This window comes from Podarcis filfolensis (genome assembly GCF_964270895.1).
Source record: "Podarcis filfolensis genome assembly, chromosome: 8".
NCBI classification, from domain to species: Eukaryota; Metazoa; Chordata; class Lepidosauria; order Squamata; family Lacertidae; genus Podarcis; species Podarcis filfolensis.
In genome coordinates, this window is record NC_139611.1 from 10,527,846 (window position 1) to 10,544,599 (window position 16,754).

The 16,754-nt window shown below is 51.3% G+C and overlaps 1 protein-coding gene across 1 annotated transcript; it reads right to left on the reverse strand.

Moving 5' to 3' along the window:
- Positions 1-1,692: 1,692 nt before the first annotated feature.
- On the reverse strand, positions 1,693-16,437 carry LOC310769807 (F-box only protein 44-like). The gene is made up of 5 exons (XM_083629595.1): positions 16,061-16,437; positions 14,284-14,461; positions 3,768-3,863; positions 3,087-3,216; positions 1,693-2,202 (listed from the first exon to the last, which is right to left on the reverse strand). The coding sequence occupies exons 1-5, from the start codon at positions 16,290-16,292 to the stop codon at positions 1,726-1,728; spliced, it is 1,113 nt and encodes a 370-aa protein (XP_083485721.1). The 5' UTR covers positions 16,293-16,437; the 3' UTR covers positions 1,693-1,725.
- Positions 16,438-16,754: the final 317 nt, after the last annotated feature.

A 16,754-nucleotide genomic window follows, 5' to 3' on the forward strand; every position in this document is an offset into this window, starting at 1 on the left:
GCTCACGGAGGCATCCGTGATTCTCTCCCTCCTCTTTTTATCCTCACAACCACCTAGATCAGAAGTGAGGATTTCCCTGTATGATTTTGGGCCAAGGTTACCTTATGGAGAAGGGAGAAGTCTTTTGGGCGGGAGTGTGTCATGGCGCCTTTATTCATTTGCCCCATTGTTTATTTCCTGCAAGTTCCGGTCTATTTGTTATTTTGTTCGCCTTGGGCTAGTTTCTAGCTAAATGAACATGAACTGCATAAGAAATGACTGATTGTTTATTTTGTTTGTTTCCTGATTCATAGTTTCACTTTTGCAGGAAGATTCATTCACTGTCTGTGCAGAACTCCATTCTTCCCAACAGGAGGCGATAATCAAACTTTGCTGGCACGTGGGGTTAGCGTGATATTAGCCATTAAGAGGCCGGGATCTTTGCTTATGCCTTCCAAGTCATGTTTAAGGTAAAGTCTGGTACCAGGGTGTTCTGAACCGTAGACCCAGAGGAGGGCTCGTGGGAGTGGCTGGGTGCAGGTATGACAAAGAAGGAGGCCAAAGACACGAGAATGATCCATTCTAGTGCTTTATTAAGAAATGTATAGGCTTACAGGAAGCCAGATTTCCTGGCCTTCTCTTGCAGAGATGCAGGACAGACACTGCAGCAAGGAGATGGTCTGTCCACACCCAAGCAAAAATGAATACATTCTGCATATGCAAAGCAGCATACATTTCATTGCCTAGGACATCCCATTGCTTCACCTGCCCAGATGAGGGCTTGGGTGGCCAATACCTAATCTTATAGATAGTTCCCCTTTGTGGACTCAGAGCCTAGCACCCCAAGCCCCAAGCTTGTATCAAAGCAAGCAAATATAAGCATATATGAGCTCGTTGCTATAACAGCTACCAATTAATTGTGGTGTTATCTTGACTACCAAGATGGCATTAGCAGAGTTTCTGGAACTATTCACCTTTGGTTCAACACATAGGGTTAAAATAGGGGGTCTCTTTTTAGATCTATGCCAGTGTCACTGATGCCATGATCTGCAACATTAAACCATAAAAAAGAAGTTCAGATTGCCACCCATCATTGCGATGTGCCCTATCCAATGGGGGTGGGGGAAGAGGATACCTTGCTATCCGAAAACCATCTCACTTAAAAAATAAAAAAGAGGTACGTAGTTTTCACCAACCTCCTTGCCATCCCATCTCTTGCCTTGCTTTCATATTCAGACATGCTTCTAGATCACAGATTTGTAGAAACAGAGCATCTGCAAAAGATACAAGTTGAGAGAAGCAAAGAGAACGCAAAATCGAAGCTACAACTGGGTGCAAAATATAGCGCAGATGAGAGAAGGTATGATGGTGCTAAGAAGGGGCGTGACGGCTTTTTACTTTTGTCAGGCGCTGCTGGTGGTTGCTCATGAGTAACCAGGCAGGACTCCGACCTGTCTTTAGGTTAATGTTTAATAGGTTATTGTATTTTAGTGTTTTACTGGAAGCCGCCCAGAGTGGCTGGGGAAACCCAGCCAGATGGGCGGGGTATAAATAATAAATAATAAATTATTATTATTATTATTATTATTATTATTATTATTATTATTACAGGTTTTATTGGAGCAAACTATTTGCAGTGCAGAACCACAAAGTTCATGTCCGTCTTATTCAGTTGCAGATTCCGGGAGTGGCCCCTTCCGGTTTCTCCCCCAACATAAGAACTTAGACACCCCAAATCTCCCCTCCTTACATTTCACCCCTTTGTGCAGGCTGGGTGATAGAAACAGCTTCCTGGCTAGCCGTACTTGGGCTCTCAGTAGCATCCTCAAGCCCTCCTCTTGCTCGGCTGCCCCCTTCCCCCTCTGTTCCACTGGAGGTGTGGCTTTCCCCACCACTGGACAAGGCGCTGAGTCCAAGACTCTCTGTATCCCCCTGCCTCCTACCCCTGTTCTGAGCTTTCCTTATTATGCACCGTGAAAAAAAACTACAACGCGTCCTTGAGGGAATGTAATAGCCATCCACTACTGCCTTTGGTGGTGGGTGAAGTTTGATGCTGCTTTGCAACACCCTCATCCTACGCCAGGATGGCTCCCCGTCTTCACTTGGGCCTTGCTCTGGGAAGATGTACTTATGGAAGTTGGGATGGCAGCCTTCCATGTGCCTTTTGTGTTCAAAGAGGATATGACGGACACCTTGAGGGTAGTCGTAAATAGTGCGTGAAACCTGGAGAGGAGAGAGAAAGGGAGGAGGCTGCTGGGTCTGGGGAAGGATGCAGAGAAGAAACTACCCCTTCCAGGATGCAACCTCTCCCCCCACAGCGGTGGCTGGAGGGGGCGGAAGGGGGGAAGCCAACAGTAGGGGGAGCCAGAGTCAAGGAGAGACAGAGGCAGACTAGTTTTGTCCCCATTCTCCTCTTGCCTGATGTTAAAGAAGAGGAAGCTCGCAGGTAGTCAACCAGATGAGCTGCTTCTCAGTAAGACACTTTGAGGTTTTCTACAATCTAGCAGGGGTCCACTGTCCCTCAATACCTTGTGGGGGGCCGGACTATATTTTGCGGGGGGAAAGAACGAATTCCTGTGCCCCATAAATAACCCAGAGATGCATTTTAGATAAAAGGACACATTCTACTCATGTAAAAATACGCTGATTCCCGGACCGTCGGCGGGCCAGATTGAGAAGGTGATTGGGCCAGATCCGGCCCCCGGGCCTTAGTTTGCCTACCCATGATCTAGTATACAGTGGTACCTCGGGTTACAGATGCTTTGGCTTACGCGTTTTCAGGTTACAGATGCGCCCAAACCTGGAAGTACCGGAACGGGTTACTTCCGGGTTTCGGCGCTTGCGCATGCGCAGAACCACTGAATCGTGGTTTGCGCATGTGGAGAAGCACCAAATCACGCCATGCGCTGACGCAGATGCGGCGCTGCGGGTTGCCAACACGGATCACGTTCGCAACCCAAGATTCCACTGTATATCTTTTATGAAATATTTACACATGAAGGCCTGCACATTGTAGCAGACGGAGGTTGGTGGGACCCCTTTCACCCCCATAGACAACCCTCCACAAATTTAACAAAGCTTGCATTTTCTACTCAGGCTCAGCTTACCGGAAACCACGTTGATTTCTTCATATTGAAGAAATATGGTTCTTCATATTGATGTTCTTTAAGGACTTCAGAGTCTGCAGACAACAGCTTCACGGTCAGTTTATAGCATGAATCATACCCACTTGAAAAGCTGTTTTTTTGGGGGGGAGGAAGAGAGAGAAATTATATGAGCCTGGGACAAATTGGGGTCCAGCTGGGCACATCAACCGCCACTGTTTCTTCCACTACAACATGGTGATTGAGAGACATCTTGGCAGTGCTTTTTTCCTAAAAAAATGTTTAGGGGTACTCTCATTTTGACTCAATAAAATCACCATGTTATGCTTCAAATGAGGGAAAATAAGTACAGTAAATGGACAAAAGTACAAAGAAAGAGGATGTAAAATTTTGAGCTTTTTTTAGAGGAATCACAGTTGTTCAGCTTCTTTGGGGGGAGCCAATGATCTACCAGTGATTTACCGCAGACGTCCAGGGATCTACCAGTAGATCACGATCTACCTGTTGGACATGCCTGCTCTAGACAACTGCTCCTGGGGCTGAAGCCTAGGTCCAAGCAGACCTTCCCCTGTGCCTCCAATTCACTGACCACATCTATCCTTGGGATCTCACAGATGCAGAGAACTTGGTTTGGGGTGTCCACCCTCCCTGAGCCCCAGCCGGGACAGGACACTTGGCACTCACCAGTCCTTCACCTCAATCGTGGGTCTGGCTTCATCCATCAGTTCGTCCCAGTAGCCCTCATCCTTCAAGGTGATGAGCTGAGACTTGCTGCAGGGCCTGAGACATTAAGGGACACCATCACTACCCCCACATTACCATCACTACCCCACCACATTGGGGGATGCGGGTGGCGCTGTGGTCTAAACCACTGAGCTTCTTGAGCATGCCCATCAGAAGGCTGGCGGTTCAAATCCCTATGACAGGGTGAGCTCCCGTTGCTCTGTCCCAGCTCCTGCCAACCTAGCAGTTCGAAAGCATGCCAGTGCAGGTAGATAAATAGGTACTGCAGCGGCAGGAAGGTAAACGGTGTTTCTGTGTGCTTTGGCTTCCGTCACAGTGTCCCGTTGTACCAGAAGCGGTCTAGTTCTGCTGGCCACATGACCCAGAAAGCTGTGGACAAACACCGGCTCCCTCAACCTGAAAGCCAGATAAGCTTTGCAACCCCATTGTCAGGGAACTGACATCGGAGCCAAGAGTGGAGGTAGGGCTCTCCAACGATGCAGGAGAAGGGACCAGCAGGGAGAGGGAGAACACTTCCCTTGGGGAAGGAAATCGGCGTGACACCAGGAAGGAAGGGGAGCAGGGAAGGTCTTCGGAGAGAGGGCTCCAAGACCCTTCCACAGGGTCCAGCGGGGAGAGCCCAGGACCTCCGCTGGCCACGCCCACTCTGCGCAGGAGACTTCCGCGCAGGGAGGCTAGGCGGAGACTTGGCGTCAAACAGCTTTTATGTTGGAAGAAGTTCAGGGAACGCCCACTGACGGATTCTGCCAGTGACTGAGACAGTCGCCTTGTAAGGGCTGTCAAATCAGGGAAAGGTTTAGCTACCCCAACAGCTGGGAGCAATTTGGAATTTACGCACAAGCAACCCCAATTCCCATTACAGCAATCCGTCAGTCCTCTAAGTTGCTTGTCGGCAGAGCAGCAAGGAGCAGCATCATGAGTTAGACCGGAGAAGCAGGCGCTGGAGAGGGGGCCAGGGGAGGACCAACTCTGGAGGAGAGAAACAGAGATTTGGAGCAGCAACTGGCCCTACTAGCGGCGCGGCTGGATGAAAGGCGGACTCAGGATGCCCAGGGGAAGCCCACCCCCATCGCAAGGAAGGTACCGGGACTAGTGCAGAAGTTTGGGGGCAATCCCAGAGATTATAACGCATTTAAGACAGAAGTGCAGTACGCGCTGGACCTGCAGTATGGTGACTTTGTGGATGATGGGGAGAGAGTCGCTTATGTGGTAGGGCATCTGGAAGGGGGTGCCCGAGATTGGATCAGACCCTTAATGGCGTCGGAGAATGCTGCCCTGAAGGATTTGAGAAAGTTTTTTAGCGCCATGGACCATATGTTCTCGAGTGATGTGGAGCAGAGCGTGACGCGCAAAGAACTGATGGGGTGCAAACAAGGGAGCCAATCAGTGAGAGAGTACTGGTCGCGTTTTGCGATGCTTATCCACAAACTTGGTTGGGAACTGGGTTCACAGCCAGTGCAAATGTTATTTGAGGAAGGCTTATCCCCTTGGGTAAAAGATGAACTTTCCCGCTCGCCCCGCCCGGAATCGATGGACCAGCTGACCAAAATGGCGCTTGCTGTGGGAGTACGGCAGGAGGCGCGAGCTCTAGAAAGGCGGGAAGGGAGAGCAGAGCGTTGGTATGACAACCGCATTCCGGATGTGCCGGAGCAACCTGCGCCGCCCGCGGAACCAATGGAGATTGGAGGAGTGCGCGCGCGCGGGGTTTCAAACTCCAGCGAAGTTCGCAAGAAGGAGGGAAAAACGAAAAGGAAGTGTTTTCTTTGCCAGCAGCCGGGACATTTTGCCAGAGTCTGCCCTCAGAAAAAGGCGTGGCAAGGAATGGTGGGGGCAGTTGGGAGTGAGGAGGAACGAGATAAAGAGCAGGGAAACGGCAATGCTTGGCTGCAGGAGAGCAGGCACAGCAGCCAGGCGAGCAACCAGTAAAAGTGCCCAAACCAGACCCTCCCCGGGCAGCCATAGCCATAGAGGTGGTACTAGAACTCCCCAACGGACACCCAATTAAGGTGAAGGCGCTGCTGGATTCAGGCAGCTCTTGCAACTTATTTAGCAGGGATTTTGCGCTAGAACACCAGCTCCACGTGGTGCCTCTAGCACACCCCTTGCAAGTAACGACCATTGATGGGAGAGAACTTCTGGGGGGGGGGGGAAGTGACCCACCAAACCCTTCCCATGAAAATGAGGGTTTCCAGACACACTGAGACAATTGCTTTTCACGTAGCCACACTAGCAGGACCACCAATCATACTGGGAATGAGTTGGCTGGCACTGCACGATCCAGTAGTAGGATGGCACCAGCGGACAGTCACCTTTGGGTCAGCCCACTGCGTAGAGCACTGCCACGGGGGGGGGGGGGGGAACCCAGAGGATGGCAGTAGCCAGGGTGGCAGGGATGGCGGTAGGTGAAAAGGGGAGAGTACCACCTCAGTACGCCGACCTGGAAGAAGTCTTCAGTGAGAAGGAGGCGGATAGACTACCCCCTCACAGACCCTTTGACTGTCAGATCAACCTACTCCCAGGGGCTCAGCTGCCGGTGGGTAAGCTGTACGCCATGTTGGACAGGGAGATGCAGGAGTTGCGGAAGTTTATTGACAAGAACCTGAAGAGGGGTTTCATACAAGAATCAAGGGCGGTGGGGGGTAGTCCAGTGTTCTTTGTGGACAAGAGAGACTCTAAAGAGCCCAGATTGGTTGTAGATTACCGGGCGTTAAACCTTGTGTCGGAACCAGTGACCTTCCCAATGCCCAGGATTGACGACATTTTGGCCAGAGTAAGGAAAGGGAAGGTCTTTACCAAGTTGGACCTTCGGGGGGCGTACAATTTGATAAGGATGAGGGAGGGGGATGAATGGAAAACCACCATGTTCACCCCTCTGGGGGCCTTTGAGTACTTAGTTATGCCTTTCGGATTACAATCAGGCTCAAGCACCTTTCAAGCTTTCATGCACCACGTGCTGGGGTCCCTACTGTACAAGAATTGCGTGGCTTTCTTGGACGACGTGCTAATCTACTCGGAGAACGAAGAGCAGCATGTAAAGGACGTCAGGGAAGTGCTGAAAAGGCTGCAGGAGCACCAGCTGTGGGTCAAACTGGAGAAATGCCAGTTCCACGCCCGAGAGGTGGAGTTCCTGGGTTACAGGTTGTCGGACAAAGGCTTAGCCATGGACCCAGGCAAGGTGCAGGCAGTGCTAGAATGGAAGACTCCCAAGAATCGGAAGGACGTGCAGAGGTTCCTGGGGTTTGGAAACTTCTACAGGAAGTTCATCAAGAACTTCGCCCACTTAACGGCACCCATAACCGATTGCCTCAGCAGCAAGAAGAAGTTTGAATGGACGGAAGAGGCTCAGCAGTCCTTTGAGAAGCTAAAGAGGGCGTTCGCTTCAGAAGAGCAACTCTTACACGTGGATCTGCAGAAACCGATGAGGCTGGAGACAGACGCATCAGACAGAGCGGTGGGAGCCGTATTGCTCCAGCCGGGAAATCGGGGAGAGTGGAAGCCGTGCGCCTTTTTCTCAAGGAAGCTGAACAAGTCAGAACAAAACTACACGGTGTATGACCGGGAACTGCTGGCAATCCATGAGGCTTTTCGCCGCTGGAGACATTTTCTAATAGGTGCACAGCACAAGATCCAGGTGTGCACGGACCATAAGAACCTGGAATATTGGAGGACTGCGCGAGTTCTGAACCAAAGACAGGTGCGATGGGCACAGGAGTTTTCCAAGTTTTTTTTTGAGATTAGGTACGTGCCGGGGAAGGAAAACGTCAGAGCAGATGCTCTCTCTCGCAAACCTGAGTACTTGGAAGGAGAGGAAGTGCCGGAAGTACGTCATGTCATACCCGAGGACCGATGGGTGTGTGAGGGAGTGTTGGTAGGGAGACAAGAACTAGCCGGGTTGACGAGGGATGACCAGTACGCCCAAGCTAAAATCAGGGAGATCCGAGATGCTGGAGAAAATCAGGGGGGTTTTGAGGTTAAGGAGGGGGCTTTGTACTATAAGGGAGCGTTGTACATACCCGAAGGGGACTTGAGGAGAAGGATACTCAAACAACTTCATGACAACCCCACGGCGGGACATTTCGGTCAACACAAAACCATGTTGCTTGTCACCAGGCAGTTCTGGTGGCCAAGGGTGAGGGAAGATGTGCGGGCATACGTACGGGGGTGCGAGCGCTGCCAGCGAGCTAAAGGGGAGAGGGCAGCACCCGCGGGGTTACTGGAACCCTTACCCACACCAGAAAGACCATGGGAGGTGGTATCAATTGATTTTATGACAGATTTACCCAAGTCCAGGGGGGAAACAGCAGTCATGGTGGTAGCTGACTTGATGACCAAAATGTGCCATTTTATTGCTTGCTCGCATGCAGTGACAGCAGAGGAAACAGCTAGGCTGTTTGTAGATCATGTCTTCAGGTTGCATGGCGCCCCCTTGAGGGTTTTGTCCGACAGAGGCAGGCAATTTACTTCCAGATTCTGGAGGAAGCTCATGAGCCTGCTGGACGTCGAGGTGAGCTTCTCGACGGCCAGACACCCAGAGACCAACGGACAAGCAGAAAGAGCTAATAGCATACTTCAACAGTACCTACGCTGCTATGTCAACGAAAGGGAGAACGATTGGGTGGACAAACTAGCGCTGGCTGAATTTGCGTACAATAACGCGGAACATGTGTCCACGGGAATGAGCCCGTTCATGGCCAATTATGGGTGTCACCCCAGGGCCCTCCCAGGGGAAGGGGAGAGGAGGTGGAGTGTACCGGCAGCGGAGCAGTTTGTGGAAGAAATGGAGGGCTTACACCAACAGCTTAAGATGAACTTGGAACGGGCCAACGAAGTGTACAAGAGGCAGGCAGACAAGCACCGTAGGGAAGGGGAAACCATACGGGTTGGAGACCGGGTGTGGTTGTCAACTCAAGGGTTACCGTTCAAGGGAGGTTGCAAGAAGTTGCGACCAAGGCGGCTGGGACCTTTCGAGGTGACACAACAGGTTAATCCCATGGCCTTTAGGCTCAAGTTGCCGACCAGTATGAAACTATACCCGGTGTTCCATAGGTCTTTACTCTCACCATATAGGGAGGGACTGGAATTTCCAGGGCGAGAGAGAGAGGTCCCCACACACCCACACGTAGAGGAAAGGGAACTTAGTAGTCAAGCTACGGAAATACTCGATTCAAGATGGCGAAGGGGACAGGTGGAGTATTTGGTGGCTTGGGAGGGGGAACCCGAGTCGGAAAACACGTGGGTTCCTGCGGAAACCATCAGGGATGAGTATCTCCGGGGGGAGTTTCACAGCAGGTTCCCAAGGAAGCCCAAACCAACAGCGAGGTTCTGGGAGGAGCAATTTGGAACCACAGATGAGGAAGAAGATTTTATGGGGTTTCTTGCCTCCGAAGAAGAGGGAGGAGAGGTATCCGAGGGAGAGGAATCGGACTGGGAAGATTACCCGGTGCGAAGAGATAGTAGCAGGTGGAGAGCAATGTTTGAATCTTCAGGGGATGGGGATAGCTCCTTCCGGGGATTCCATGCATCACCACAAAAGGAAAGGGACGGAGGTGAGGGGGGTCCTGGGAGGGAGGTGGATGTCAGGGAGCTGACATCGGAGCCAAGAGTGGAGGTAGGGCTCTCCAACGATGCAGGAGAAGGGACCAGCAGGGAGAGGGAGAACACTTCCCTTGGGGAAGGAAATCGGCGTGACACCAGGAAGGAAGGGGAGCAGGGAAGGTCTTCGGAGAGAGGGCTCCAAGACCCTTCCACAGGGTCCAGCGGGGAGAGCCCAGGACCTCCACTGGCCACGCCCACTCTGCGCAGGAGACTTCCGCGCAGGGAGGCTAGGCGGAGACTTGGCGTCAAACAGCTTTTATGTTGGAAGAAGTTCAGGGAACGCCCACTGACGGATTCTGCCAGTGACTGAGACAGTCGCCTTGTAAGGGCTGTCAAATCAGGGAAAGGTTTAGCTACCCCAACAGCTGGGAGCAGTTTGGAATTTACGCACAAGCAACCCCAATTCCCATTACACCCATAGTTGCCTTTGACTGTACTTAACCATCCAGGGGTCCTTGACCTTTACCTTTTACCCACAGCATTTGGACCACGTGTCCTAAAAGGCTCAGCAACTGGCTATTGTGGGCCACCTCCAGCTCCCTGGAAAGAAAGTTTGCCCCCTCCTATGCAGAGGCAAGGAATGATGGTCTGCTAGCAACCTTTTTAAGGGAAAGCCACTGGGGGCCTGGCCCTCATCACTCCCCACAACACACACTTCTTTAGTCCATACAAAAAAAAGAATAGCTCATTTGATGGGATTTGGTGATGCAAATTGCTCCACCTTTTTGTGACCATTAATAATAATAATAATAAATTTTATTTATATCCTGCCCTCCCCAGCCGAAGCTGGGCTCAGGGCGGCTAACAACAATAAAACAATACAAAAGTACAACACAAACAACGCTCTAAAATCATTCATTATAAAATTAATTAAGTTCAAGCCACTGGCCACTATTGGGCCAGAGCTCCGCGAAGATTGCCGAGGGAGGGAGTCAGGCTGTGCCCTGGCCAAAGGCCTGGCGGAACAGCTCTGTCTTGCAGGCCCTGCGGAAAGATGTCAAGTCCTGCAGGGCCCTAGTCTCTTGTGACAGAGTGTTCCACCAGGTCGGAGCCACAGCCGAAAAAGCCCTGGCTCTAGTTGAGGCCAGCCTAACTTCTCTGTGGCCTGGGACCTTCAAGATATTTTTATTTGAAGACCGTAAGTTTCTCTGTGGGGCATACCAGGAGAGGCGGTCCCGTAGGTACGAGGGTCCAAGGCCGTATAGGGCTTTAAAGGTTAAAACCAGCACCTTAAACCTGATCCTGTACTCCACCGGGAGCCAGTGCAGTTGATATAGCACCGGATGAATGTGATCTCGCAGCGAAGACCCCGTAAGGAGTCTCGCTGCAGCATTCTGCACCCGCTGGAGTTTCTGGGTCAGTCTTAAGGGCAGCCCCACGTAGAGCGAGTTACAATAATCCAGTCTGGAGGTGACCGTCGCGTGGATCACAGTGGCTAGGTCAGGGCGAGAGAGGTAAGGAGCCAACTGCTTAGCTTGGCGGAGATGGAAAAATGCCGCCTTTGTTATAGCTGCAATCTGCGCCTCCATGGAAAGGGAGGTGTCGAAGATTACACCCAAACTCTTAACGGACGGTGCTGGCACTAACTGCGCCCCCGCAAGAGATGGGAGTTGCCCCCCCAATCCCATATCGTCCCGTCCCAGCCACAGGACCTCTGTCTTCGAAGGATTTAGCTTCAACCGGCTCCCACGTAACCATCCAGCCACAGCTTCCAGACATCTGGTCAGTGTGTCTGGGGCCGAGTCAGGATGGCCATCCATCAACAGATAGAGTTGGGTGTCATCGGCATACTGATGGCAACCCAGCCCAAAACTCCGGACAAGCTGGGCGAGGGGGCGCATAAAGATGTTGAAAAGCATTGGGGAGAGTATCGCACCCTGAGGTACTCCACACACCAAGGAGTGGCGCGATGACAATTCCCCCCCAAGCGCCACCCTCTGTCCCCGACCAGAGAGAAACGAGCGCAGCCATTGAAGGACTGTGCCCTGGATCCCCACGTCGGCAAGGCGGTGGTCCAGAAGTTCATGATCGACCATGTCGAAAGCTGCTGACAGATCTAGAAGAATCAGCAGCCCCGACCCGCCTCGATCCAGCTGTCTACGAAGATCATCTGTCAGGGCAACCAGAGCTGTCTCGGTCCCATGACCAGCGCGGAAGCCAGACTGGAATGGATCCAGAGCCGATGTTTCATCCAGAAACCCACCAAGCTGTTCAGCAACCGCTCTCTCAATCACCTTACCCAGGAACGGAAGATTCGAAACCGGGCGGTAATTGGATAGATCTAAAGGATCTAATGATGTTTTCTTTAAGAGCGGGCGCACCACTGCCTCCTTCAGTTCCCCTGGGAATGTCCCCGTGCCAAGGGACAAATTGATGATATCCCCCAGGAGGGCCCGCACCTCGTCTGGACACGCTCTAATCAGCCAAGACGGGCACGGGTCGAGAGGACAGGTGGTGGGCTTTCCAGCACGGAGGAGTCTGTCTACATCGGCTGGGGATATCCGGTCAAAGTGGTCCAATACTGGACCCGAGGACAGTCGAGGGGCCTCCAGTTCCTTTATTGTATCCAAATTGGCAGGGAGGTCATGGCGGAGCAACAAGACCTTCTCCGCAAAAAAGCTCGCAAATGCCTCACAGCCGTGTGTCAAATTGTTATTTAAATTTGGCTGTCCTTCAAGGGACGTTAAAGACCTGATTATACTAAATAATTGCGCCGGGCGAGAGCTAGCGGATGCAATGGAGGCCGAGAAGTAAGACTTCTTAGCAGCCTTCACCGCCATCTCATAGGTTTTCATAAAAGCCCTATAAGATGTTCTTGAGGCTCCGTCACGGGCACCCCGCCATACTCGCTCTAGCCGTCTGAGGTCCCGCTTCATTTTCCGGAGCTCCTCGGTAAACCAGGGAGCCCGGTTTCTGCGGGGTCGCAGAGGGCGCTTCGGTGCGATCTCATCGATGGCTGCCAGGAGCTGGATATTCCAGCCCTCAACAAGCTCAGTCAATGAGTCGCCAGGGGGAGCAAGGTCCCGCAAGGCTTGGCGGAATCTATCAGGGTCCATCAGCCTCTGCGGGCGAGCCCAAATCGGCTCGGCACCTAAGCAGGGTGGGGGTGGAAAGTCAATCCTGGCTTTCAGAGCGTAGTGATCAGACCATGGCACCTTCATCGAAGGAGACATGATCACATCTATACCTGCACCAAAGATCAAATCCAGCGTGTGGCCTGCTTGATGTGTGGGGCCCGAAACAAACTGGGAGAGCCCTAGTGTCGCCATGGAAGACACCAGGTCCAGAGCCTGTGAGGAGGGAGTGGCATCAGCATGGATGTTGAAGTCCCCCAATACCAATAGGTTAGGGAACTCCAAGGCCCAGCCGGCCACCGCCTCCAATAGGCCTGACAGGGTGGCTGCTGGTGCGCTAGGTGGCCGGTACACCAGCCAGACAGCCAAGCTCTCCTCGGAGCCCCACACTAGGCCAACACATTCAATGCCGGGGATCGATGGTGATGGTAGAGCCCTGAAAGAACAATCTTCCCGGATTAATAATGCCACCCCTCCCCCCCGGCCCACAGTCCGTGACTGGTGGAGGACGGAGAAACCCGGGGGCGCCATCTCTCTTAAGGTAACTGTTGCCCCTTCGCGCACCCAGGTCTCCGTCACACAAGCCAGGTCAACCCCCTGCGAGATAAAGAAATCTCGCAGGGTGGCGGTTTTGTTGCCTATAGACCTGGCATTGCACAGCACCAGTGACGGAGGTGAGTAGTCCTTGCTCGCCCTACCCTCGTCCCTCGGGATGAGGCGCAGATTGGAAGGGGTACGAGCATATCCATATCTCGATCCCCTTCGCCTATAACATCTGCCCCCACCGCCATACCTCCCTCGCCCCTCCACGGTAGCAATCCCAAGCCTCATAGTAGCCTCCATTGATGGCAATTAATGTTATTCTTTCGTAGCCTAAGACAATAAAACCTTAAAACAATAAAAACAAAAAACAAAACAACCCAGAAAACAATAAAACAATACAAATAAAAGCTACAAAATTACAAATTCATCAAAATCTAACGAATTCCCAAGCCCACCCAAACATCCCTCCCACCCCCATATATAAAAATCTAAAGGGAAAGGAACATTTTAAAACATGTTAAAAAGAACTCTGCGCCCCTCGGGGTCCTCATGGGCAGTAGCAGCATCAATGGCAACAACCGTCCCTGTGAGGCCCCACCTGGGCCAGATAGTGGCAGGAGCAGTCCTTGTGAGGCTTTAGGCCCCGCCCCAGGCCAGATGGTAAGTGGCAAGAGCAGGCCCTCAGACACTCACAGGGGAGTCCTCCTGGGCAGCCGAGCAGTCCTTTTGAGGCTTCAGGCCCCGCCCCAGGCCAGATGGTAAGTGGCAAGAGCAGGCCCTCAGACACTCACAGGGGAGTCCTCCTGGGCAGCAGAGCAGACCTTTGAGGCTTCAGGCCCCACCCCAGGCCAGATGGTAAGTGGCAGGAAGGAGCAGGACCCTCAGACACTCACAGGGGAGTCCTCCTGGGCAGCAGAGCAGACCTTTGAGGCTTCAGGCCCCGCCCCAGGCCAGATGGTGAGTGGCAAGAGCAGGGCCCTCAGACACTCACAGGGGAGTCCTCCTGGGCAGCCGAGCAGTCCTTTGAGGCTTCAGGCCCCGCCCCAGGCCAGATGGTGAGTGGCAAGAGCAGGGCCCTTTTTTATATTAAAATATAACCATTTTAATGGGTTATATTTATTGAGCGGGGGACTCTCCTTATGCAGAATACAGTATGAAGCACAAGAACCCGCACAAGGGCAAATGAAAACTCCCTTTCCTCATCTTTAAGTGGATTTGAGTTTGGAGAATGATAGGTTCCTCACCCATTACGTGCAGCAAAGCAGTAGAGCTGAACAGCAGCATCTTCAACATTCTTCCCAAAATTGCTCATTTTATAAGGGCTGAGCATCTCACCGACGCTTTTTGAGTCTTCTATGGACAGTTCCTCAGTTTCCCAGTGGCCCTCGGCAGGTGTCTGGATTTCCCAGGAGTCCAGGCCATCTGACGCAGTGTGTGTGATGGGGAGACAGAAAATGAAGGGAGAGGCTTTGAGTGCATGGAAGCAGCCCGTGGGTTAGAAAGAAAACAAGAATGACTTAGGCCACTTTCAGAATGTCCCTGTTTTCAAGAGGGACTCAATTGCATAATGGCAAGTTCAGGGTCTCAGATTTAGGCTGGTTTTGCGATGGTGTGCAAGCAACCTGCATCACAACAAAATCAGACTTCTTGACACAATGCCATAAAACCTCCCCATAAATGAATTTTCTTGATAAATAGCCAGTATCCTTAAATGTGGGGCAAATAATCAGGATAAAGAGGCAAAAAACAGGCAGTCGAGAAATGACCGTAGTTAAATTATCACCCTTGGTTTGCATGATTAAGTAGTAGACACCCTGAAGTTAACTGACATTATTACCTTGGGTCCATTAATTCCAACAGGTCTACTCTGAGGAGCAGGTGTAGGGAAACTTTGGCCCTCCAGATGTTGCTAAACTACAATTTCCATCATCCTGGGCCATTTCTCTTGCTTGCTGGGGTGGATGGGAGTTGTAGTTCAGTAACCTCTCAGTTCCCACACCTGGAAAAGACACGGTTCTTGGCTATTTAGAATATGTAATTATGTATATGTAATCTCTGCCACTTCTGCTTCTTCTGCCTCCTAGCAGGCCTGCTGGCGGTCTGTCTGTCCCAGATTATTTGTATTCACTATGACTCATTGCCGTACTTTGGATTGTCCTGAATACCACCATATGGTAAAGGTAAAGGGACCCCTGACCATTAGGTCCAGTCGTGGACGACTCTGGGGTTGCGGCACTCATCTCGCTTTATTGGCCGAGGGAGCCAGCATACAGCTTCCAGGTCATGTGGCCGGCATGACTAAGCCGCTTCTGGCGAACCAAAGCAGCGTACAGAAACGCCGTTTACCTTCCCGCCGGAGTGGTACCTATTTATCTACTTGTACTTTTGATGTGCTTTCCAACTGCTAGGTTAGCAGGAGCAGGGACTGAGCAACGGGAGCTCACCCCGTCATGGGGATTTGAACCGCCGACCGTCTGATCTTCAAGCCCTAGGCTCTGTGGTTTAACCCACAGCGCCATCCGCATCCCGTTCACCATATGGTAGCCAAGCCCAAAGCCCACAGTCCTGTTGGGATGCATTTTGGCTTGCCTGCTGATGAAACTGAGTGTGTGATGATTGATAATATTGTCATTTATCTGTTTCAGACCCCTACGTAGTAGCAGTTGCCAGGACATTGTCCTGTTTGCCTCTGTATAGTTCCATCCTCATTTCAGACATTGTGGTAGGTTGCAATGTTTAGCTGGTGATATTGTCAGGTTTAGCTGCTGATAACATTGCAGTGCTTAGCTGGTGAGTTATCCCGATGTTGAAAACCAGCTCAAATATTACGAAAAAAATATCATCAGGTGAACTTCAAACCGGTCTTAAATGATATATTGCCCAGCCCTAGTGTAGACATTACTGTGATAGATGAACCAATATTGAGACCCAGTGAAAATCAGCTTCCTATGTTCCTAAAGGCTTTATTATTCAGATTTCTGTCCAGGAGCGTTTTATTCTACCAGATAAATGGGGACATACCTTGGCCATCAGGATTCTTGATTAAGTTCTTCTTTAGGCGGGAGAAAATGTAGAAAGCCAATGGCTTTGGAGAAGAGTCGTGGTCCCTTTTCCGGAACTTGCGCTTCCACAGGACCGGCAGGTCTACCAAGTCCCGCCACTGAGAGCAGACCAGCCGGCAATTGCAAATGAGGTCTCTTGCTGGAACCAGAGACAAGATATCCAACAGAAGGTTTTCGGGCAAACTTTCCATCCCAAGACTTTCCCTGCCTCAGGAGAGTTAGCATCTGTGCCAAATGACCAACGATACTCAAGGGCTGCCCAACATCCTCCTATAAGGACGATCGGAGGCTGGCAGACTCCACACACACATGCCCATCTCTCATGGATTTGCCTTGCAGTTTAGGGTGGGAGTCACAAGACCAGGAGAACGCAAGCAGAGAGGAAATAGAATGGCAATAAAATCTGCAATGAAAATACTGGCTTGTAGTTTAAAGGTGAATTTTGGACATAATGGAGATGTAAAAGATCTGGATGATCATAAAAGATGCAGGAGGAAGTGATTTAAAAATAGGACCTACAAAGGGGAGGAGGGAAGTCCCGGAGATTCTCTGGAATTTTGTTTTTATGTTGTATGTTGGATATGTGATTGTAAAACTTTGATCTGAAAAACCAAAGAATTTTTTTTAAAAAAGGAAATACTGGCTTGAAAAAG